The sequence below is a fragment of the Eumetopias jubatus genome, unplaced genomic scaffold, assembly GCF_037043125.1.
Source record: "Eumetopias jubatus isolate StellerSeaLion01/CBP00866 unplaced genomic scaffold, mEumJub1_p1.0 scaffold_2, whole genome shotgun sequence".
Classification (NCBI taxonomy): Eukaryota; Metazoa; Chordata; class Mammalia; order Carnivora; family Otariidae; genus Eumetopias; species Eumetopias jubatus.
The window spans coordinates 17,225,091-17,251,297 of NW_028274808.1; the positions used below are offsets into that span (position 1 = coordinate 17,225,091).

The 26,207-nt window shown below is 41.7% G+C and overlaps 1 protein-coding gene and 1 non-coding gene across 3 annotated transcripts in view; both read left to right on the forward strand.

Moving 5' to 3' along the window:
- Window positions 1–10,611: 10,611 nt before the first annotated feature.
- The window catches only part of FAM149A (family with sequence similarity 149 member A), a 68,941-nt gene continuing 53,345 nt past the window's right edge, over window positions 10,612–26,207 (forward strand). For both annotated transcript variants that reach the window (XM_028099840.2, XM_088020922.1), the window contains exon 1: window positions 10,612–11,668. In XM_028099840.2, the coding sequence (XP_027955641.2) occupies window positions 11,028–11,668 (641 nt within the window). In that variant the 5' untranslated portion in view covers window positions 10,612–11,027. The remainder of the gene's footprint in view (window positions 11,669–26,207) is intronic.
- Window positions 13,265–13,367, forward strand: LOC114206246 (U6 spliceosomal RNA). Its single transcript, XR_003608580.1, has one exon. It is a non-coding gene; the product is annotated as a U6 spliceosomal RNA (small nuclear RNA).

Consider the following 26,207-nt stretch of genomic DNA (forward strand, 5'->3'; position numbering starts at 1 on the left):
ACTGATGGAACTTTTCTGGTTCTATGTGAGAATTGCTGGGTAGCCAGTTTTGAATTCTTAGCTCCCCTTTATCTTAAGTCAGTTCCCCAGGAAATAGACCCTGGGATACAGAGGTACATGCAGCAGGTTTGGGGGTGTGCTCTGATTTATGAGGGAGTGAAATCAACTGGATTGGGAAGAGGGAGAATGATGATCTGTGATGCAATTGCAGGTTGCAGCAGAGGCCCTAGCAGACCCTAGCAGACCCCACAGGTTTCATGCCAAAAAGGGGACTGGACCACTCTACCCTCATCTCAGCCAATCCATATTGGATGTAGGCAGTCCCAGGGAGGAAGCATGCCCTTGAGCAAAAAGCTTTGCCAAATGCAATTCCAAAGGAGGAGCTCAGTTGGGAAGCATGAGGAGTGACCTCTCTAGGCAACTGGAAGAATAGGTGCCTGGGTCCTAAGGTGAGATCTGAGCGGTTCCCAACAGCATCCACGACACCTTCCAAGGGATTTAAAAATTAAAATAGAATAGCTCAGTTGGTTTCTTTAAGCACTTCTGCAAGCTTCCAACAATTTTATTTTTTAAAAAATATAGTCTCTTCTAGACATTCTGGAAAACAAATGGCTTTATAGGAAGCCAACATTTAAAAAAAAAAATAAGGATGCTCTAACATTGTCAGTGTCTTCCAGTCAAAGAACAAGTTGGGTTTATTACTCACCGAACTGAAGGAGGATACACAGCATGCAGATCTAGGGGGGCTCTCAGTAAGAAGGTATGTGAAAGGTTTGGGCTTTCCTTGGGTGATTTGGGGGGAGGAAATGCAGAAGCAGTTTCCTTCTAGATTTCATGCTGTTAGAGAGGGGGAAATTTTGTGATGCTGTTAGAGAGGGGGCACCTTTATCTCAATAAAGCTTGTCTGTAGAGAGAAGAGACTAGAACCCAGATAAAGTTGTACTTGGTAAAGAAGTAGCTGCTTAGCCGAGAGAGGAGTGTTTATGGCATTTTGAAGGTAGCACCATGACCTTATTTTTGTCTGTGCTTATACAAAATTAGGAAGTGGTCACGCTTTGTCTCATTTTATAGTGTCAGCGTTGCCTTGTCTGAGGTTGATATTCTGTGGGGATGTTTCTGTCCTGCAAGAGGATAACATGGCCCAGCTGTGAGTGCTGGGCTGGCTTCTGGATGTCAGGGACTACTCTTTGCTTTTCTCAGCAGCTTTCAATGCAGGTATCTTTTTGGCTCCTGGAAGAAATACCGTTTCATCTTAGTGAGCACTTGGTTGCAAGTGCCAGAAACTCAACGTTGTTTAGGCAGAAAGGGAGAATGTATGTGGTCTATAACCAAATGGGAAAAGGGCAGGGATATAACTAGCTGTTGAGGAGAACTAGAACAGGAACTCAAACACCACCACACCTCATCCCTACTCCTTTCTCTACATTAGTTAATGCCCTTGGTTTGTACTGCTAGAAGGGGGGGCGGTGTGTGCACGGGATCTCTTAGGCTCCCAGTTCACGTCCACAATCCCAGTTTCTAAAACCTCAGGAAAGTCCTCTGATTAGCCCAGTTTGGGTTATATGTCCATGCCATGCCATGGCAATGGGGTCCTGTGGTTGGCAGCACCCACCAGAACCAGGTAGATAGAATGCTGTTCCCCAAAGAGGGGAGCTGGACAGACCCAGCGGTTCATGACCGCCATTTGAGACCTGTAGAACTGGCCTACTGAATACGCTGGACTCGGTGAAAGTGCAAAAAGGGATCTGTGTTATTCTTTCTCCTGGTAGAAAATTCTGCCATTTGGATGAAACCTCAGGCTTGTCATGGAGCTTTTCAGACACTCTTAGAGAGTACAAAGGGTTGTCCAACTTCATCATCACAAACCTCTGGTCCAGCAGTAATAACAAACTCTTGCCCAATTAGGCTTCTCTACTTCCCCAGCTGGGGTCTGCTTCCATCTGCTGGAAGACCCCATTGAAGGGGGTGATGGTGTTGGCGTCTTGTCTCTCTCCTCATTCCACCTGCTCTCCCACTGGCTAACTGAACACCTCTAGAATCTCGGGCGTTCAGAACACAGAGGAATGAAGGGACAGGTACATTTGACCGGTATGGGCATGATCTGGCCTCTGGGCCTTGGCAGCATAATTCTGGGTGGCTGGCTCTTTGTGTCATGGGATGCTTTTGTCACTTCTTCAGTGATGCAGAATCTTCCCTTGGAGCCTAACCCACAGGCGAGGCATGGCTGTGGTCAGCCACTCCCAGCACAGATTCTTCATGTGACTTCCTGGCATCTAATAAAATGAATTCAAAACTTTCCATCACTCTGTCTCCACCCAATCTTTCAAACTTGTCTCCACTATAGCTGTATACATCTAAGGTGCTGATTGGTGTTCCTCACGGGTCTTCCAAGATAACATCCCATAAAAGAGCCCCTGCGAAGTAAATGTGGGAAGCACTGTATGCTATGTCCTCCTTTCAGAAATACACAATGATCATCAGGGTATTACAAAGCTAAGATGTCCTGCTTTAAAGGTAGGTATTTAACTTTCTATGATCAAGGCATTCCCTAAGCCAATTTGATCATAGAACCCTTCTTATCATTTGACTTGTTAACATCCTGCTTCCTGCATGTTCTGCATACCACACTTTTGCAAATCTAACCATAAATGGTAGACTAAAGTTTGTAGCAGTGGACACAGAAAGGAAACAAACACATTCCATTTTGTGAAAATATATGTTTACCATCCAGAAATTTTATGATGTTTCTGGGGGAGACCACGAACAATAGAGAATCGGGGATTCGGAATGCCCCAGAATTTCCTCTAACCTCCCCCAACTCTGCAGTAACTATTCCAAGAATATGCTGCAACTCCGTTAGCAATGGTCCAAGGAGTTCTAGCCCCCATTGAAAACCTTAGTTCACATTTGAAGTTGTGTGTGTGTGTGTGTGTGTGTGTGTGTGTGTGTGTGTGAGAGAGAGAGAGAGAGAGAGAGAGAGAGAGAGATGTTGCTCTTTCTTCTCTTGCTTCACTTCCAACACACAGTAAATAGTCACAAAATATTTGCTAGTGAATGATTAAAGAACCAAGTGAATGAATACACCCCGAACTTGAGCCACCTGGAACTGCTTGCGGTTTTGCCCACATGCCTGTCTCTCTCACGTTTCCATCTGTATGTAAATGTGGTTCTGCTTTCACGGCTGTCCTACATCCTTTTCTTGGCAAAAGCATGAAGTTTCAAGGGTTAGGTCAGGCATCGGCTTCTCCGATAAGGAGACCTTGGCCTAATCTGACCTAACCTTGAAACTTAGAGCCTTCCTAAACACACCTCCTCCTTGGGATGAGTTAGTTGGGTTTTATCCTGTGCCAAGCACTCTTGGATAGAAGAGCTCAATCTCTTAAACAGTGTGAGTGCCTGCAAAGAGTCTACAGAGGGATGTAGACTTAACCTTAAGTTAACCTTATGTAACCTTAAGACCCACTGTGGCCCGTGCAAGAATCTGTGCAAATCCTGGATAGAAAGGGCTTGGTGTCAGCCATGTGACTTTGGAGGAGGCTCTTGGGTCAGAGCGTTTTCTCTGCTCTACTTGTTTACAGAAGATAACCTTTCAGCGCAAGGGGACTTGAAGACCTATTCTTCTGCTCTGGTTGTTTTGGTGTAAAGCAATCTTGACTGGAATAAACATTGGGTCAAGTGACATCGTCCTTCCTCAGAGAAACCCTGTTACCTAAGCAGTGGTAAGAAACAGAGGGTCCCTCTAGACTTCCCTGATAACAGTTCCAACTTCCCAGATTGGCCACTTGTGTGATTCTGCAGCTCCTGATGTAACCTCTCTCTAGTGGCTCATCTGGCATTTTCTGACCTTGAAGTGTGTGTGCTCCCAATACCAAACCTACCCCAGAGGAGAGTGGAACAGGCAGAACTACCCCCTACTCTCACCCCCACACTTATTAGGAAACATTTGGAGATTTCTGAACACAAGGGAGGTGCTTAAGGGATGGTCTAGGGGTGGGAAGCTGGAGTTTCTGTTAATCTTGGCACGGTATGTTTTGAACATCCTATCTTTGAACAAATTCCAAGGGGTGCCATTGGGTCCACTTCAAACTTTAAGGACAGGTTTGCCTATCACATAGTATATCCTCCCTGTTCCTTCTATCTCTCTTGTTTCTCTTATCTGCTTTTGCTATTCTTTTCTCTCCTCTCTGTTCTACACCTGGTACGGAGGCATGCTTAGGAGAAAAACACAAATCATATTAATTTAAAAAATCCCTCAGAGGAAAATGTTATTGTACCCTTGATCTATCCTTTTAGGACCATACTCTACTGCAGAGTGGCTAAGCTGCTTGGGCAGTATTACTCTTGAACTTGTAAACACCAGAATGCATTCTTCTGGGCAGAAATGTAGGGGAAAGGGTCATTGGGCCTTCATGGGGCAAAAGCTTTTTTCCAAGCCCAGGTATCACTTCTCAGCTTGGCTGTACTTGGAGAAGATTACACTTGCGGATGTTATCAAACAACACCAAAACAGAAGGGAATCCCCTATCTCTCTAAGATGTGGCTGAGTGAAATACCTCGCATATACTTTGCAGATTTAAAAATATATGTATATCTATTCAAGTCCTTAGCCCATTTCTTTTCCTTAACCCATTCTTAAATCAAGTTATTAGGTTTTTGCGTGTGTGTGTTGGGGGGGGGGCGTTGTTCTGTTTTGTTTTGTTTTGCTGTTGAGTTACAGGAGTTCCCCTAGAACCAATTTTGATGTGTGGTGGTGGTGGTAGTGTTCCTGCACTACTAAGCAGTTCTCCAACACCAGCTGGGTGTCCTACAATTCAACTCAGTTCCAACACTGTCTCCTGGGAGGTAGGGTCAGATCCCATAGTTTAAGGGCTCAGTCCTGCAAAACTGTTTTCCCCACCCCTCTACTTCAGAAACCAGTCACAAGTCCAGGGTGTCCCCAGTGCTTCTGACAGACCAGCTACAGATCAATGACCCCCTTCTTGGGTTTGACCCCTTAGTGAGTACTACGGAATGTGCTACGATTATAAAGCAGGATAACCCTTATTTCTCCTTTGCTGATGATTAGTTGAGGAATGGACTTTTAATCTAGTTCTAGCCAATGAGACTCAATTGGTCAGCTTGAGAAGCTTCTGGAAAGTATTTTGTTCCTTAATGAGAGGAGAATGAAGGAGTGGGCTGTACCTTCTTTTTGCTTTGAGGGAAAGATGGTTGGTGCTGAGGGTGCCATCTTGGGACCACCAGGAAACACACCATACATAAAACACTGTGACAATGTGTGAACAAAAAAGACAAAAAAAAGATTTGGCATCTGTGATGATGTTGGCAATTTAGGGCACCATTCTCAGAACCAGTTTATTGCGGGCTTCTTGCTCTGTGAGTGCTTGAGCCACGACTGATGAGAGCACCTTAAAAGCCTCATCAGTCGGCTCTCTCCTCTCTCTCTGTGTATCTGTTCCGATGCCCAGTAGATTTAGTCATGATCTATTCATAATCTCTGTGATCTAAAGCTGCTTTTTGATCAGTTTAAAGTTGTTCTTGTTTTAATATTTTTCCTTTGGTAGAATCCAGAACCCTTAATCAAATACAAAGACAATTTTTCCTGAGGCTTTTGAGGTTTTGATCTAGTTTACTTTTCTTTTATTGTGTTTTTCATAGAAAGCAAATGATATGAACTTACTGAAAATATTCAAATAGTACAAAGGTAAATACATCTGGAAGTAAGTGTAGCTATAATTTCCCTTCAGATCTTCCCTCGCGGTTATTCACTGTAACCTGAAATTATATGATAAACATTAATATCATATAATAAAATGGTATATAATAAAAACTAGCATCTACTGAGAGCTTACCCTGTGCTAGGCTCTGTTTCAGTTGCCAAGCATGTATTAATTAATATAACTCTCAGAAAGTACCATTATTTCAGATAGGAATTATTTGCATCCCTGGATTATAGTTGAGGAAACTAAGCGACAGTAAGAGGCATGGGTGTTGATCCATGGCAGAGACGACATGAACCTAGCAAGTCTCGCTCCAGAGTCTAGCATACTGTAGTGTCTCTATTGTGGTTGTTTGTAAATATTTGTTGCATCAACAAATGTCTTTTACCATTAAGAAGCTTTAAATTTTTTAAAAAGATTTATTTATTCATTTGAGGAGCAGGGAGGGGCAAAGGGAGAGAGAGAGAAGCACTCCCCATTGAGTGCATGGAGCCTGAGTCAGAGGAGAGGCTCCATCTCACCACCCTGAGCCAATACCAAGAGTCTGAAGCTCAACTGACTGACCCACCCAGGCGCCCCAAGAAGCTTTAAATTTTTTTATAATCAAATCTGATAGTCTTTTTCCTTGCAGGTTTTGGCCTTGGTGTCATGCTAAGTAAGGCAGTTTAAATTCTTAAACAGATTAATCACTCAGGTTATTTGTTTTAAGTTTCAGGTTTCCAAAACATAACATTTCTTCATAGCAACCTGGTCATAACTTCCTAATATCTTTTCGGTGATGCAGCCAAGCATCATTATACACATCAGAAAACCAATGCATCTAATTGTTAATTAGCCAATATAATCAGAAGAGTTTTATCACAGAAAACACTGCTTTGACATAGTCTTCTGAAAAATCAACACTGCCACAATTAGAAGCAATGGTTTACTGCACTTGCTTTCATGACTACACCTGAGCTAGCTCTTTGTGGTACATCACCTGGGGCTCATGTTATGAGAATGGTAATTAACAGAGAAGCCTGGTAACATCTAACATCTGTCTGAAAGACTGTTGATGGATGAACAATGGCTGTAAAAGACCTAGCATCTTGCTAGGAATTGTTTACCATGTTTCCAATTATAGGCCATTTTGAAAGGACCTTCAAACAAAAGGATCAATCATTCATTCATTGTGCCTTCCTCAGGAGGCTGGGTGGCCAGAATGTTTTATCCACTGCTTTCACTGACAATGATACTTCTTCCCCTGTCCTTTATATGACTCCTGCCATTCTCTGTATAGATTTGAGACAATTATGATTTTAATTTGTATCCAGCTTTATAGAACAAATACCCCACTGAAGATGTTCATAAACATACCAGCCAGATAATATGATCACGAAGTACCCCAATAATTAATTAATACCCAGATAGTGTATTAGTTTCCTAGGGCTGCCATAACAACGTGCCACAAACTGGGTGGCTTGAAACAACAGAAATTTATTCTGTCATTGTTCTGGAAACTACAAGTTGGTATCAGGTGCTGGTAGGGCCATGCTCTCTCCGAGACCTATAGGGAAGAATCTCCCTTGCCTCTTCCTAGCTTCTGGTGATGGCTGTCAATCCCTGACAGTCCTTGGCTTGCAGATGCATCATTCCAATCTTTGCCTCTGTCAATACCTGATATTCTCCCTCTGTGTTTGTCTTCAAATTTCTCTCTTCATCCTCGCATGGCAGCCATATTGAATTAGGACCCATCCCTCTCCCTCTGCCTCTCCCCCTCCCCCCATCATGCTCTCTCTCTCTCTCTCTCTCTCACTCACTCTGCTCTCTCCCTCTCAAATAAATAAATAAATAAATAAAATCTTAAAAAAAAAAAAAGAAAAGGAGCCCAGCACCAATAGCTTTTTATACTTTACTGGATTCATATTTAAAAAACTGTTTCATCTATGTTTTAATGGCATAGAAAATATTGTGTGAAAAAAACGGGCCTTGACAATGCTGAGGGGAAAACAAATTCAGAAGAGTGTCTTACGATCAATAACGTCATAAATTCAATGGAGTTCAGTAATTCTTGATTTTGAAATAAGGTTTTTATCAACACAGATGGCTTAATTTGCTGAAATGGATACTACGTCTGTAAAGTTTGCCCTTTGTTAAAAAGCAGCACAAACTGGAAAAGGATACTGTACCTGGGTAATTTGTCAAATAATTAATATTACCAGGTCTCTGCTGTGGAAATACTCAGTTTATCTGTTTCTAAGTCTTTTTATTTTTAAAGATTTATTTATTTACACTAGAGAGAGTGGGGGGGAGGGCAAAGGGAGAGAGAGAGAGAGAGAGAGAACCTCCAGCAGACTCTCTGCTGAGTGCGGAGCCCAACGTGGGGCTCGATCTCAGGACCCCGAGACCACAGCCTGAGCCGAAACCAAGAGCCGGACACTGACTGAGCCAACCAATGCTTCTTGGTTTAAAATTTACTTGGTCAGATATTATAAAAGCTACACCAGCTTTCTTTTCATTAGAAATAGGCCACTTTCACACAAACTGAGGGTTAGGACTTCAGCATATCTTTTTGGGGGACATGATTCAACCAAGACAGATAGAATACATGTAGACACATCTTAGAGGTAGAATACTTTCAAGCCGGGTTCTGGAAGAACATGAGCTTTTCTGTAGTCTTATTAACAGTACATACTTAAAGAAAAGCATGTGCATAGAAAGGAAGTGGTTAGTGATGGAAGCATAGAAATATCTAAAATAAGGTTGCCCTTCTAAGAGGGAGAGGGTGTTGGCTCTATGGTTACTTGTCCCTTTGGTATAAAACATATATATATATATATATATATATATATATATGACTTACTCCCCTTGATTTCATTCTCTGCTTACCTAACAATCTTCCAACTTAATTTGGTCTTAACGGGAATTCCTTCAAAGGAAAAGAGAAAACAGCTCTGCACTTGTGTAATTATTAGTTAACACATTTGAATATGGGCTTATACACCAGTATTTTTTGAGTCAGGTTAGTGGAGCTCCATCCTAAGAGGCCGGTCAGCTTTGAAGGTCTTGAGCTGATCAGATTTTTCGAGTCTGAAAAATCTGTCTGAGATGTGGTAGCAAACAAGTACTGCTCCCCAGGAACTGGGTGACTTGAACCAGGCTTCACTCAGCAGTGGTTCCCCTTTGCTGCCTGTCCCTTCAAGTTATAGTACATATGTTCAGACTCAATCAGACAATTAGCAGCTTAAACACTGAAAGTGCATGCTCTAGAAATGATCTCTACTTGCCTTGAGGATTTAATTGTTCGATGAACTAGAATCAAGATCCTTATGAAATAAACAGAAATCTTTAGGAAACAGATTTACAATCTTGAATGAGTGCTGTATGAAAACAGAAACAGTTCAATGTTCTAGTGCACTTCACACACCTCTGAGGCCACCTGATGAGTTGCTACAAAAGAGAAACAATGAGAATATGAGAAATGTTGATGGTCCAAAACCACGCTGCTTCTGGTTTCCTTGCATGATGACAGAGTTGGTGCCGCTTGCTTGATTTGACCCTGAGACCTTGGCCTCTAGTTTCTAGATGTGTCTGTTACTTTTCCCCACTCTTACCCTCATTTTGATTCCTCACGGTGTGCTGGTGCTTTATATGGGGCAACTGCATGCTCTTTCCCTTCCCAGCATCCGAGGCCTTTTATAATCTGACCCTTCTCTACCTTGTCTCTTACTTCTCTTAAGCACACATGTGTTCTTCTTTCCTCAAGCTCATGCTGACTGCAGCGCCTGCCTTGTTTTCTGGGACACTCACCTGACACTTAGCTTGTGATATAAAGCTGATTATTCCACATTGTGGGGAGAGAACTTCTCCTTTTTTGTATCTTGATGCTTAACACAATCTTGAAGTAGAAAAGTGCCCAGTGCATGTTTGATCATAGTAGTTGGTTGCAGAAAAGGGCTCATGATAGGTTGGCTGTCTTCAAGCCAATGAAAAGCTTGGCATTATTATAGAAATGTCCCATGGCTCAGAATCCAGTTTGATAACTTCCAAAAGACTAACGTATATAGTCATGAATATCAGTTAATTTATTCATTACCAGCCTTATTCATTTCCTTTCCTCACCTCAAATCAGAAAATAAACCTCCTGAGATCAAAACAGAAACTCTCTACTAAACATTAGTGGATAAACCCTGTCAATATCTTATTTTAAAATCTTGCTCAAAATTGACCCCACGCTACTGCAGATATATTCACACTCATAACTTTATCTTTCACACATATTTCTTCAGATTCAGCAAAATGCAATTTATTCCACTTAATAAAGAACTCTTACCTTTCATTTCTGCCTTTGAGTTTGTATCCAGTCAGTCTGATTATAGTTTGAGTTCTCAAACATTTTAGTTATAAAATCTCTTGGTTCACTCCGATAGGTCTTTTGAACGCATGCATTGAATATGGATTTTACTATCAGAGCCCAATCTTCTTTCCAAGTTCTTGGGTGAGGCACCTTGCTGTTATTCCCCTATGTCATCTTTAGTGACACACGTTGAACTTGGCCCTGAGGTGGCAGGAGTGGGCACTGCTTGTTTCAAGTCCACCCGCCTGAATACACGTTTGTACTAACCTTCCCTCATATCAGAGGGCTGGCCATCTTCCTGACCCTGGCCCATTTGGTCTTGCCAAATCTTTTGACAAGATCGTTTGGAGCCAGGGTTATCTTTCTCAGGCTGATGGAGAAATTGCAGTGTTCCTTTAAGGCACGAATCAAGGAGGGGAGCGAGTGTATGCATTGTGGACACAGCCCCAAGCTGCAGTCTGGGGCCCAATGAGCAATGAGCTGAGCAGGGTTTTTGTTTAGCTTAGCAACGGCCTGCGCGGCCCCGGGGGCCCGTTGGGGCATTTCCGGCGGGCTGAGGCCCAAGTCACCCTCCAGCCCGCGGTGGCGCTGGGCGGCTGCGGCACGTCGCCTCCGTGGGCTCCCAGACCTTTGGCCCTCGCGGGTCTCGAAGCACTAGGCAGAGAAGGGGCTGCTGCCCACAGAGGGCGGCCGCCGCGGGCAGTCGCAGCACGCCGCGGGCCGACCAGGCTGTCGGGGCAGGTCAGTCTAAAGCTGCGCGGGGCTGAGCGCCGCGAGAGGTTCCTCTGCCGCCGGGAGAGCGCGCCCGAGGCCCCCCAGGCTCCGCGGCGGGCGGGGACCCCAGGACGCCCGCCCCAGCCCGGGGCAGCCGGGGCCGGATCCCTGAGGGCGGCGCTGGATGGAGCCCAGCAGCCCGGCTTCCTGTGGTCTGGAGGTTCAGGCAGCAGCGGGAACAGCATCTCCAAGACTGGGACATGAAGGTCGCTGTGTTAGACCTGGGGTCTCTCTTTGCCAAAATCTTCAAGACCTCGCCGGCCGCCGCCTCCAGCGCCTCGGGAGGCGCCGCCAACGCACGGCGGGAGGGCTCCAGCGCGGGCGCCTCGCTCCGCACCGCCCCGACCCTGACCCCTTTGCCCGCGCGGGCGCCCGACTCCCCCTCCGCCTCAAGGGGACCGCCCGCCTCGCTCCATCCTGCGCTCACCGCCTCTTACCCCAGGGTCTCGGTGGCGAGCCGCACGGCGGAAGCAGTAGGGAGCCCCCTCTCGCTGCCCGGTAGTCCGAGAGCAGCCAGACTTCAGCCCCTGCCCCCGAGCCCCTCCAGCGGGGGCTGCAGCGCCGCGGGCTCCCCCGCCCACCTGGTGGCCTCGGCGCGGCGGTCCGCGGGCGCTGGCGGGGTCTGCGCTGCGCGGTCGTCGGTCTGGGGCGCCGCGGGCAGCAGCAGTCTAGCCGCGAGCCCACGGAACACCCGCCGGTCTGGTCCCGGAGAGCGAGAGCCCGGCGCTTGGATGCCCCCTGGACCTGGCCCCAAGACTCTCTTCTTCACCCTGCCGCACATCGGCGAGGAGCGGGCCTCGGACGGCGACTCGGACAGCGACTCGGAGGCCGGCGGAGACGCGTGAGTAGCAGCGGGGTCCTTGTCTGTCTTGGTTGGGACGCCTGCCCTCTCCCTGCCACACCCACCTTGCCTGGCGCGGGTTAGAAAATCGTGCTATTTGCAAGTAACTCCCACTAACTCCCCTGCCCCCCCCCCCCTTGCACCTTATTGCTTGGCTTCCTCTTCTTTTCAAACACACGCTGCGACGTGCTTTTGCTCAACTTTGTCAAAGATAATCCTCTGCTGTTTATTAGCGGAGAGGGAGGAGGACCAAGCAGGGCTTGAAGGAAAGGACAGTATTTTGTTTCTCTTCTGCCTGAAGCGTTCATTTAGATCGTTTGATACCCTGGTTTCCTTGGGGACTTGAAAGGAGTCCCTTTCTCTTGGGCAGAATAAGACAGATAGATGTGCAGCCTAACCGAATACACACTTTGGCAGCTACGATTTTAAGACAGGGTGAGACTCGGTGCTTCCCTACTTTTCAAAGATCAGCCACAACTCTTATCCCAAATGGGATGGGTTTTCTTTGTGTGACATCTAATTAATTTACATATGTACAACATCATCTGATACACAGGGGATTTGTAATGCTCAGGACACTTCTGATCATATACCCTAGAGCTTCCTAGTTATTGCCATAGTGCGCTGCAGAACTACAGAAACGCCGACTGACTTCATGGGAACATTTCACTGGAGATTGGGCAACACTGTCCTCAACACACACGCACACACACACATATGCACGCACACACACGCACACGCGCGTGCACACACACACACACACAATCCTTCCACCATCAAGAGCAGTGATGAAAACATTCCTCTAAAAACGTGCAGTTTAGAATTAAGGTGAATTTTATTTTTTAACGAGCAGAATATACAGTGATTCTTTTTTTTAAGATTTTATTTATTCATTTGAGAGAGCGAGAATGAGAGAGAGAGAGAGCACATGAGAGGGGGGGAGGGTCAGAGGGAGAAGCAGACTCCCCGCTGAGCAGGGAGCACTCGATTCGGGACCCCAGGATCATGACCTGAGCCAAAGGCAGTCGCTTAACCAACTGAGCCACCCAGGCTCCCTATACAGTGATTCTTAAGTGGGTACAAAAATGTTCAGCCTTCTGAATCCTACAAAAGAATAGTGAAATGGTCAAAGGCAGGCCAGAGGGGCCCATTCACAGATGGAAATTTCTACATTATAACCTAGAGAAGGAAGAATAGTCAGTCCTACTAGCACAGAAGCTCTTCCCCACCAGGTCTCTCCCTACCTCCCCCATGGACTGGAGAACTTCTGCATTAAAATGGATTCTAACCCTATCACAATTTAAACAACTGCATTTTCACAATACTGCGTGACATTCATCTCAGTGCAAAAATAAACAATTAAATAACGTTGTTTATTTTCATTTAAAACAGCATAGTAGGAAATGCATTAATCAATTGATTTTTTTCAAAGGAAAATCAGTTGCATTTGGATAAGTGGCTAGAATACCTATCCTAAGGAATTAGGCCTTTGTTATTGGCTACTGGTCCTTAACACTTACGCAGTTAATGTTTTATGAGCAAACAGTTTAACACACTGACTTTAAACTCCAGGCTTAGTGCTTTATACAAAAAGGCTCGCTTTGGCAGCACATATACTAAAATTGGAACGATACAGAGAAGATTAGCATGGCCCCTGCACAAGGATGACATGAAAATTCGTGAAGCGTTCCATATTTTTGAACTAGGGCTGAGGGCCTCAATAAAGTCTGTCCTGTCACTAAAAAAAAAAAAAAAAAAGCACTCAGACATTCAGCGTGGCCAGTGAAAGAACTGGGTGCTGGTTTCAATTCTCAAGCATCTTAGTCCATGTTTCTATTGTCTGAACATTTTTAATAGGTACTTTTTGAATGACACTGTATTTGGCATTATATACAGTGACTCTTCTGCATTAGTAAATGTATCTAATTTTACTGAAAGTACAGGCATTGAATTTTAGATAATTCTATGAGAAATCATATGCACAGATATGTGCATTCCAGAATCTTCCTGATGGTGTGTGTTCATACTCTCCTGGGACATTAGACAGCTCTCTGAGTGCACCATTTTTCTTTTGTAGATACACAATCCTCATATTCTCTTCCTTTTATGCCACAGTCCTTTTTCATTTATAAAGTTTACAAAGGGACAAGGAGAAAGGAAGAAAGTATTAAGTTGCTTTTTCCTTCAATACTACAGACCTTTTGCTCCTTGAAGTATATTTTTTTCCCTCCTGGATTTCTAGCTTGGCTATTGATAACATTGAATACACAGACATCATTCAATGATGGATTTACATTATACAGCTACAACCTCACCTACCGGTTTGCAGATAGCTGCTACGAATTATTAGCCTGCTTGATTAATATTAAAATAGAATATTTAGTTTTCTAAACGCCAGGGACTTGAGGAGGTGGAGGTGGTTAATGAAGGAGTAGGAAGAAAAAGCGGTAGGTAGAGAGAGAATGGAGACATGGAAACAACTGGAAATAAACCCTTGGGAAACATGAATCTAGTGGTAAGACCATTACATTCAGTTACAAAGCAAAATCCTCATTCACAGTTTATATTTCTTTGAAGAAAACCCATGCATTTTACATGCTGATTCTGTACTGTTGTATTAAAACTAAAAATAGTGAAATTAATTGGAGTGGGGAGGTAAACAAACTTTCTTTCAGTCCTGGGTCCTTCTTCTCTCTCTCTCTCTCTCTCTTTTTTTCCTTTTTCCTACACTGCTGTATAGCAGCACAAATTTTGATCTCTGAACCACGGATTTGATGATGAATGGCCCACCGAAGAAAGGGTGGCCCTTTGCATTCCACGAGGTGCACTGGCTGCCACATCTGAACCAGAGGCAGAGGATACGGAGTTCCCTTCTTCACCTCACCTTCTTGCACTCCCGCTATGTGATCCCACACTTTTTGTCTTCACCCTCACTTCCCCATGCCTTTCTGCCTTTCCTTTACACTGTGCACCTCATCCACACTGTTTTCCAGTCTCACCCACACCCTGCTCTGCCTTTTTGCACTTCTGAACTACGTAATTACCACCTTTTGAAAGGTCTTATTCTGTTTGTTCTGGAAATATAAGAATTGCTAACAGTAGGTAAGGGAGGTAGCTATATAGATGGATAATAACTATATAGATGTATATGAATGTTGGTAGATTGTGAACTTCACATGGTCAGAAAGGATTTCTCTCGTTTTATAAGTTATAGCTGCTGGCATATAATTCATGCTTTTTTTTTTTTTTTTGAGTAATTGAGTTCCATGGTCAGAGTCATGTTAGTGTGGAAATTATTGCAGTAACTGCCTGCAGGGCTTGTTAACTTGGCTGGCGATAACACGAATGCAGAGGCTTATCTCTCAGTTCATCCATTCCTGAAGCAGCCCAGGGTTGGAGTGACGCCCGTGCACCCAGGAATCAGAAGAGTGGAATTCCAATCTCCAACCATTTGCTAGCTGTGTAATTCTGGGCAGGTTATTCAGTGTTCCAAAGTGTAGGTTTTCCTACTTGATAGAATGCAGTTGATAATAATACTTGCCTCATAGGGATGTTCTGAAAATTAATTGCCATAATATCTTAAGTGCCTAACACATGGAGAAGTGCTTTCAAAATGTTAGCCATGATCACCATCTGTTTCTTGGCACAGACATGACATTTGAGAGCATGTTTCCTGAAAGGATACATTCCAGGTGAAGGAAAGAGTGACCGAAAAAAAGAATTCATTTACAGTTAGCATCTGACTGTACTAAAAGGTGTCTTTTAGTTCCATTATTTGGGAGAACAAATTAGAGTCCTCTAATCTTTCATCACACTGACAGAAGATAAAGGTTACCTTCATTAGTACGACCACTGATTGTGGTATAATACCTCGAAGAAATGTATTTGCCACTCTGGGATCAGACTTTTAATTTTTAGATTTACAGACACTGCAGAATAATCAGTAACATCACAAATTGTTTCCGGCCCACCCTTTCTACAGCTCTTGGCCATTCCTACCTTGTGATTCATGTTCACATATTATATCCTATTTGGACTGTAAACTCTTTGTCCTGTGCCACCAAAGACAACATATGCAATAAATAAAACAATAAATACAAAGCAAGAAATATAACACTAAATGTAAAATAAAAAACAATTTTATTAACTTTCATGGGTAACCGCATAAAAATCTAGAGGCAATTTAAATGTCCTTCCTTAGGGATAATTGCTGTCTTGGGTCTTTCTGTTTCATTGTCTTAGAGTTTCCCCAAAGTTAGTAACGTTTTCTGCCGGGACTTGGCATTTTCACAGGTATGAATAGTGAGCTCAGTAGACAATGGTCATATGACTATTACTTCTATTACACTCTTATGACCATTACCTTTATTAAAAATACTAATAATTTGAGTTGGTTGTCCACATATTTGCTTAATTGTCCAAGCATTTGCTTCAACTCAAGAAAACAACTTTATTTTTACTGTCTTATGGAATCTTTTTTTATGTTTTAAATTATCTTCTTTACTTTGTTATATTTAAAAATCTCAAAAATTATACTTGAGCTAATAATTATATGTTCTGCTGTGTATTTAAAGAACACCTTTTGATTTTTTTTCTAATGTAGTAGCTAATATATATAGCACTTGATATGTGCCAGGTACATAACAACAATCCTATAATATGGGATATAAAATCTTGATAGTTCTGAGATAGTACTAGGTAATTTAAATTAGGATAGTCTTTAGAGCATAGGTTTGAAGTCAGATTGACTTTGACTAAATCCCACTTTATAATTTTTCTGAGAATACTAAGAATAGAATACTAATTAAGTATTCACCTTGTCTTTAAGCCTTGCCTTTTCATCCCTAAAATGGGTGTTAATAATAATACCAAGTCAAAGACATATTGTAAGCATTAAAAGTGATAATGTACGCAAACATCTCCCATTCGTGGCTGGGACATAAGCACTCAATAAGTAGCTATTACTATTGACTCCTAATTATCATTTTCAGTATCTTTTTATTTATCACCCATCATCAGCATTCTTTGTATAAAGTACAGTTTATTGCTATGATCTTCAGTAAAGATTAATATATGATTTTCAAAACATAGCTGTCAACGTGTATTTATAAAATACCTGTTCCATTTAAGACCCATACAGAGCTCGACCTTCTGAATATTCGGAGCAACAATTGGAAATGAATCTTATCATCAAAGAGTAAGAAAAATAAGATGAATGATTCAGGAGAGGTTTCAGACAAATTGCCATGCGCACATGGTTAGGGGAGAAGGTGTCCATAGATAATGGGAAGGGAGGGGCTCAGGAATTTGAGTCCTAAAGAATGTGTCAAATTGGGGCACATAGAGTCTTGGGATTTGGAAGGACATTTCAGGAGACTAAAACTGTGTGATCAAATCATGGAGGCACAAAACTATATGTCACATAAGGAGTTCAATTTTTTTAGGAGCACAGTGTTTGTGAAAAGGCATTAGGAGAAAACCGGGGAGAGGCTTGGATTCCAGACCCTGTTTAGTAAACACTGGAGAGGCCACTAAATGTTTTTAGACAGAGAAGTGGCATGAACAGGACTGAGCTTTAGAAGGATGAAGCTAATGCACAGGAGAGTGTAAACCCAGAAATAGTAGAAGGCTCTGGCAATAGACCCCTTGAGAGGTATGAGGGCCTGGGATGCAGATGATAAAAATGAAGATCCTGGGATGATGAGTATCACAAGAATGGAAATGCATTGGTGCAGCTGGAGGAAGCAAGAAGGAGAGATGAAGATCATTTTACATGGCTGCCGGGAGAATGCCATTAATAAAGCGGGAACACAGAAGAAGTGGGTTTGTTGCGTAGATGAGGAATTCACTTTGGGATGCATATTGAGTTGGAATCTTAGGAAGACAACTGAAGAAGGTGTCAGGCAGAGAGCCGGACATTCATGAGTGGAACTTAGGAGAAAGATTAAGGACTGGAAATATAAATATGGCAGCTTCCCGTGTAAAGTTAGTGGTGAATATGTACAGCAATTACAAATTATATAATAGCGCATTACATCTTCTGCAAGATACAGTAATCTTTTTTGTTGTTGTTGATGGGTGTTTTAAGATCTTGTAAAATGAGAGGTGTTTCTTCTCTATGCTAGACCAGCGTTTCTTGACATGTGTCCCGTCATTTCCTGTTCCTAGCCCATGATAAGTACAGGAAGTGGGAATAAGCATTTAGACACTTCTATAGTAATTGACAGAGTAACTTTATGCCTATTGGCTGATAACAAAACATTTGTATTTGTATTTTGTGCATTTTTTTTCCATTTCATTTTCTAGCTAACCGATTTTTATTATACTTTGACAACTATTTATCCACAATGAATTGGAAAATTTTTTTAAATGGTCTGACACACAATAGTTTGAGAAGCACCAAGGCATACTTGACCACAAGGAACAAAATATTTCAGGACACCAAGAGAGAAAAAGCCAACCAGGTGATTATACTGTCTTTTTACTGTCCCTAAAATACAGGGCTAAGTACATTCAGAGTACCCTCTGGTTAAAGATGAGATTCTTTCAGTTGCTCAAATAATCCAGACTTGCAAATATGCTCTATTCACAATACCTTTGGGAGCTGGGGCCCTGGGGATACAACCTGTAGCCAAGAGTCCACTGCTCAATAGGACAGGGTTTCTCATACTATTGCTTTTTTTGTTTTTTGAAGTCATAAGCCAAAGTCTCTATCCACCATGACTCTCAAAATTCATTCACAACACTTGATGGCAATTTGTCTCATAAAGCATAACTTGCAAACACAGACACTTTCCAAACAAAAGGAACTTTTGACAGGAAATTTGCAAACATTATATGCTTTCTTCTATTGTTGCCCATCTTATCCTCTTTGGGAACAGTCCTTTGCTTGTGGTTAAGAGATGTTCACAATGTATTAATCTCTTCTGAATCCCATAGAAAGGAAGCATGTCACAGCGAGGGCACTGATCTTATGCCCCCTGAGACTATTTTACCATATTTTAAATTTACATTTGAGCCTCACATTCTGCCAAAGTGGTAGAAACTAAAACTCAGTTGTCTGAGATTTCTCCCATCTTTATCTTGGGTTTGAGCCACTTTCCTGGTGGCGGGGTGGAGGTGGGTGTTGCTTACATGGGACTGGGATATTCAGTGGCAGGGAAGGAGCCCACTTGTTTGTTGATAACCTCTATCCTAGCTGGATCCACTGAAATGTCCATAATCTTATCTTATCCTTCTGTATAACCCAGGTCTCATGCACATATCCACCAAGACCCTTCAAGTTAGGGCTCCCTCCCTTATTTCTGCGAGAGCCCTTGGGGTCAGCCTGTTGCTCTCATACCAGTGTTCTCCATGATAGGACTTCCAGGAGAATGCCAATCCACACCACATAGCCTTTCTTTCCTCTGGGATCCTTACCCCAGGTCTCCTGAAGGATCAGGGCACAGGTCCCCTCTGATCCCTTACCCTAGATCCTTGAGAAAACCTCTAGGAATCCCTGGTGCTGAATGCCTGATTCAGGGACCCACCAGTTCATGGGAATGAGAAAAGACATTCCTTCCTCCACTAGGCCCATTACTGCGCTATGGTACAAATCAAGCAGAGGACTGGCTAGATTTCGATCTACCTCCTGGCTTTGTGCCTTCTCTAGGGTACAGTGTCCTTGATCGACTATTTTGCTTTATAGTAGCCATTCAAATCCCACCTCCTCATTTCCTAATCTCCCTAAGATTCCCTTCTCAGAGACAGAAGATCTGACGCACAGAATCTTCCCATTCTTAGGAATCTGTTTCTCTTCCAAGGGTTGGGAAGAACCTCCCTGATATTTGTGTTTTTCCCTCAATCTTTTACTAGGCTAAAAGTCCATACCAATCTTGTAAGTTCAGGCTTTACTAAAAACATACACACACATAAAAATTGAGGGGGAAAAAAACTCTGCTGCATTCTGTTTTCCGAAGCAATAAGCAAAAAAACTTTGGATTTATACAATGTGGGAGGGGGACAAAAGAACATGAAAACACTAGGGAAAAAAATATCGGTTTCAACCGATTTTAATACATAATACAAAATACATTTAAAAATACTTCACGTGAGAACACTTTTCCCCTCACCAGAGCAGTGTGGATATTTGTTTAATTCAGCAACAGCCAAACCACACACTTCTTGGATATAATTTTACAATCTGTAGGCAAACATTTTGCTTTATTACAAAAAACTATCTGAATATTCTTTCGTTCTAGGAATACTAGGTATTTTACATATGCATATTAAATAGGACATGATTCATAAAATACTTTGTGCCATTTACTGAATAAATGAATAAATACTATTCATTAAATATGTATTGAAAAAATTCAAAAATGACCTTTTATTCTTGAGAGGTAAAAATAGTCAACAAAGATACTATGTTTCATAAAGCACAGAAATTAAAGAAAGCTTTTGAAATGAGTAAATATCCAGTTCTGAACTTGGAAGTGAATGGTATTTGGCAATGACAAGAAAAACAGTCAAGCGAAGCCTTTCCCTGCTTTTGTTTTAATAAACAGATTATTAAGGCTAAATAAACTAAGTAAAAAAAGAACTAAATAAAATGTTCTTTTCATATGCACATATACATGTATATTCTTCTTGGGATCATTGTCATCTTAAATTTATTGTAATGCCAATAATAAAGATGAAGACAAACCCCAACTTGGAAGCTCACAAATTACATTAGGTTTTTAATGCTAGTAATTAAATTTCAGACTGTGTCACTAGATGCCTAGACGGTTAAAATGGGGACTTCTTTTCAAATGAAACATTTAATTCAAATTTCTACCATTCATCAGTGAAGTCTTAGAAGTCATTCATGTATATCCAAGATTCTTTATAATCTAGTTGAATTAAGTGTCTCCATGGAAGAAGGTGAGCCCCTTCCCCTTAAAATCCAGTAATTTCATTGCTAAATTAATGCATAAAGATAAATCCTAAGGAACTTTAATTTTATATATAAAATATATTTTAAAGAAGCAGGAGATATATTCTCAAGAAAAAGTCTACCTCAGTCAGACTTTTGTTTTACTCACTAGTTTTAACATTTTTATAAACATGTTGACTAATGTGAGCATTCCTCAAATATGTATTATTCTGCAAAGCCAAGGTTTTTAGCATTGGAAACAACAGCTGGTATTTCCATGTCTACTAGGTACCAAAGGCTGCATGCATGTTTTATAGACATTATCATGAATCCCCAAAACAAACATACAAGGTAAGAATTTTATTTCCATTTTACAGATGAAGAAGTTGAGGCTCAGAAAGGAACAGAAATTATTTACTTGCGCATGGCTAATGGGTGGAAAATATAACATTCAAATCCAGGCAGTCAGTCTATATCGTGTACATATATGTGTAAGTGTTTTTTAATGAATTGTTTAAGATGGTAAGGAGGATAAACATCTATTTCTATGGTAATTGGTAGTATTTTCCCTGGAACAAACTGACTCTAAGAAATTTTACCCTTTCTGAAAATAAATCTGAAAAAATAAAAATTATGTTAATAAGCAACCTAAGAGTATCTTTCTTAGAATAATACTTCTAGTAATACTGATAAGGGGACCAAATTTAAGGCTTAGTTTTGTCCATTTTGTAGTGCAGCTAAAAAAAATGACTTTTATCCCAAAGCCATGACATTTTTAAAATAAAACATTAGTTTAATCAACTCTCTTCCCTTTTATTGTATATAATATTCTTATAAATTATTTTATATATATAATAGCAAATCAAATGTTTTATTCATACTAGTAAGGCAGATAATTAGCAAGCATTGTCTTACTAGTAAAAATGGAGAAACAGAAATTAGATATGGCCCTTGCTAGGGGAAGGGTATACCTTCACTTTAGCATTTTCTTAGATGTTTCACTTAAGAGTTTAGAAGAAGCCTGATAATTAAATATTGACCACTATAATTCTTGCCAGCCACCTAAATTCATGTTTATCTAATGAATTTTTGTTGCTTTCACAGAACATTTAACATTATGGACCTTGCTTGTTGGTTTCTAACTTAATGATATAATTTTGAGTATCTGAAAAATCAAATAATGAGGTATTTATTTTAAGGGTTCTGTGGTGATTTTGAGGTGATTTTCCACTTCGGAACCACCGAGGAGGCTGGCTGAAGAGTAGAATGGACTTCTGCAGTGATAAAGTTGTCCTGTGAGTCAGTTACACATATTGTGGTGACGGAAGTTGTTTCAGAGGCAAAAGTAGCAGTTTGTGTGATTCCCTGAGATTCCCTCCGTCCCCATGAAGGAGTAGTGTGCTGGAGTTGATTGGAGCCAATTGTGTGCATCTCTTTCCTGTTCCACACTGGGTGGCACCCCAGGGGTGGCTGGAAACTGGCCAAGAAGGGAGTATTCACACCCTGCAAATCTGCAAATGGCTCACATCAGGACTTACGTTTTTTCAGAGAACTGGTTTACCGGCACACCGTTGCTAATAAGTATAAGAAGTATGTTTACTTCCAAAGCCATCCTGATAGGACAGGTAGATTGGAACAAAAGGATGGTTTTAGCAATAGCTTATGAAATTACTGAAAATGGTTCTCTCATACGAACACTTAAAAGAGGTGTTGGGAGCTCTGCCTTTCAGAAGTCACAGAGCTGGACAGTAGATAGGGGGTCCCTGTCAAGGAGGGGCTCTCAACCTTGGTTTCCTCAGCATTAGAGGATGCCATTTTTACGTGTAAGACACGTTTTCATGCACAGTTGTTCATGTAATCCTTTACTCTCCACATAAATAAGAATATGAAAATGTGGTCCTGAAAGCACTCTATTTTGTAATGCCCATTGTTGATAAAATTAGTCTCAAATTTGTGGTTCATAGCTCACAATGAAGATTGAAGTTAAGGACCATGATTTTAGATGGTACATGGATAAGAAGAAATTATGCCCTGCAGGAGGACTCAGAATAGTTTTCTGTCTTGGGGCGCCTGGGTGGCTCAGTCGTCGGGTGTCTGCCTTCGGCTCGGGTCACGGTCCCAGGTCCTGGGATCGAGCCCCGCATCGGGCTCCCTGCTCCGCGGGAAGCCTGCTTCTCCCTCTCCCACTCCCCCTGCTTGTGTTCCCTCTCTCGCTGTGTCTCTGTCTGTCAAATAAATAAATAAAATCTTAAAAAAAAAAAAGAATAGTTTTCTGTCTTGAAGAGTGACTCGGCTAAATGTTATCAAAAGCAAAACAAAACAAAAACAAAGAAACTCTTCGTGAAACACCTTAGCACACAATACATTTTCCTTCTCATAATGAGTTTATTATAGCCAATGGTTGAGCTGTGCTTACTGGAAATATGTCTGTTATGTTTCAAAGCTCATGAGTTTTGTGAATTCAAGGTCAATATTAAATTCAGTTTAGGATTAGAATGTTTATTTTTATTATTTAATGCACTTCAGCTGCTCATTTGTTTAATACTGACACTTTAGGTTTAGCAACCTCTATTTTTGCTTCAAGCTGACCATGAAGCAGGATGCAACCGTGTTTTCACATAAAACATTTATGAATTCTTCCTCACTAAAGCATTAGGGGAAAATGTATATTTTGCTGAAGACTTTCCTGGGACATGAATGGTGATTTATATGACGCATTGTACAATATTTTGCTACAAAAATTCCCTTAATTCTACTTCCAGCAATAGCAGACTAGACTGTGTCAGACCAACCACCACCTGAGTGCAACTAGGAAGACTGGACAATAAACAACAACAACCAAAAACACTCAGGAGTTAGGGTGAACTGGAAAGAGACCAGCACCAAAGAGACTGAAACCCAGACTTAAATCTTCTTAATTACTGATTGGATTAGCATGATTTGGGATGGCTAGAGCCCCCCAGCCCAGTCTGCCATAAGAAGCAAATTTAATCCTCTCTCAATTTAGCTATAAGCAACAACTTTGTATTGTTTACCAAAGAAACAGTTTACATATAAGAATACAGAAATACTGAATATAAATGTATGGATGGCATGTTTGTACATGTAAATTCTAATGAAAAGAAAGCTGGTGTAGCTTTTATAATATCAGACCAAGTAAGCTTTAAACCAAGAAGCATTGGTTGGCTCAGTCAGTGTCCGGCTCTTGGTTTTGGCTCAGGTTGTGGTCTCGGGGTCCTGAGATCGAGCCCCACGTTGGGCTCCACACTCAGCAGAGAGTCTGCTGGAGGTTCTCTCTCTCTCTCCCTCTCTCCCTTTGCCCTCCCCCCCGACTCTCTCTCAAGTAAATAAATAAATTTTTAAAAATAAAAAGACTTAGAAACAGATAAACTGAGTATTTCCACAGCAGAGACCTGGTAATATTAATTATTTGACAAATTACCCAGGTACAGTATCCTTTTCCAGTTTGTGCTGCTTTTTAACAAAGGGCAAACTTTACAGACATAGTATCCACTTCAGCAAATTAAGCCATCTGTGTTGATAAAAACCTTATTTCAAAATCAAGAATTACTGAACCTCATTGAATTTATGACGTTATTGATCGTAAGACCACTCTTCTGAATTTGTTTTCCCCTCAGCATTGTCAAGGCCTTGGTTTTTCCACACAATATTTTCTATGCCCATAAAACATAGATGAAACAGTTTTTTAAATATGAATCCAGTAAAGTATAAAAAGCTTTTGGTGCTGGGCTCTTTTTCTTTTTTTAAAGATTTTATTTATTTATTTATTTATTTATTTGAGAGGGAGAGAGACAGCAGAGTGAGTGAGAGAGAGAGAGAGAGAGAGAGAGAGAGCATGATGGGGGGAGGAGGGAGAGGCAGAGGCAGAGGGAGAAGCAGGCTCCCTCTGATGCAGGGACTCCATCCCATGACCCTGAGATCATGACCTGAGACGAAGGCAGATGCTTAACCTACTGAGCCACCCGGGCGCCCCTGGTGCTGGGCGCTCTTAAGCCAGCTTTGCAGTTAGTAACAAAGAGCCAGCCTACACTTGACCCTGCTTAGGGAACGTGAATAAAGATGTCTGATTCAACACCACTCCCATGTTCTCCCTAGGGCATTGGTTGTTAAAGTTTATGTAAGTGCTTCTGTGTTGTCTCCAGATTTCCTTCCAAGTCACTAATACCCATTATGCAAATTGGAAGGTGATCTTTTTTTTAATGTGGTAAAATATATATGACATAAAATGTACCATTTTAACCACTTTTTTTAAGAGAGAGAGAGCAAGTTTGAGCTGGGGGCAGGGTGAGCAGAGGGACAGGGAGAGAGAGAATCTTAAGCAGGCTCCACACCCAGCAGGGAGCCTAATGTGGGGCTTGATCTCACAACCCTGAGATCATGACCTGAGCCAAAATCTAGAGTAGAACGCCTAACCAACTGAGCCACCCAGGTGCCCCTCATTTTCACCATTTTTAAGTGTGTAATTCAATGACATTTAGTGCATTCACAATAGTAGGCAACCATTCATCTTCATAACTTTCTCATCATCCCAAATAGAAACTCTGTAGCTACGAAACAATAGCTCCCCATTCCTCTGTTCCCCCAGCCCCTGGCAACCACCCGCCACTTGCTGTCTCTATGAAACTGATTACTGTAGAAATCTCATGTAAGCGGAGTCATATACTATTTGTCTTTTTGCATTGGGCTTATTTCACTGAGCAAGTCTTTAAGGTCCATCCATGTTGTAGCACGTATCAAAATTTCACTCTTTTTTTTAAGGCTGAATATTTAATCGTAAGCATAGACCACATTCTGTTTATCTGTTCATATATGCTTGTTGATGAATATTTGGGTTGTTTCCATCTTTTGGCCAGTGCAAATAATGCTATTATGAATAATGGTGCACAAGTATCTGCCGGAGTCCCTGCTTTCAACCCTTGGGGTATTTGTTGCATCCTATGGTAATTCTAGGTTTCATTTTGTAAGGAACCACCAGATTGTTTTCCATAGTAGCTGTACCATCTTACATTCCCACCAATAATACAAGGGTTCCAATTCCTCCACATCCTCACCAACACGTGTTATGTTTTATTCTTTTGGATAATAGTCATCCTAATGAGTGTGACATGGGAGGCTAATCTTTCTTATGGTTTATGACAAGGACTTTCTGATTGCTGCTTTGCTGGCCACTATAAGGTGCTATTGGTGATACACATCCCAACCTCAGAGATTCAAATGTGAGAAATTATGGTTTTTATTTTTCACTTTTGCAACTTTTTAGACTGGCAATTTTTTAAAGAATGTTTTTTGAGCCGTTTGAAGTTCACAACAAAACTGAATGACAGTAAAGATATTTTGCATATGCCCCCTGCCTGACACATGCAGAACCTTCCCTATTATCAACATCTCCCACCAGAGTTAGATATTTGTTATGAATGATAAACCTACATTGACACATCATTATCACTCCAAATCTGTCAACGTCTAGTGCGTTGGGGTCCCTGGGTAAGGGTCGCGAAATCACCGGGACACAGGGGATGCAGAGCAAAGGCAGCACTTGCAACTGCATGCTGTCGTTTATTTTCCACATAGCTATATACTTGTAGCAATCAGGTAAGCATAACAATATGTACTTTCACACAT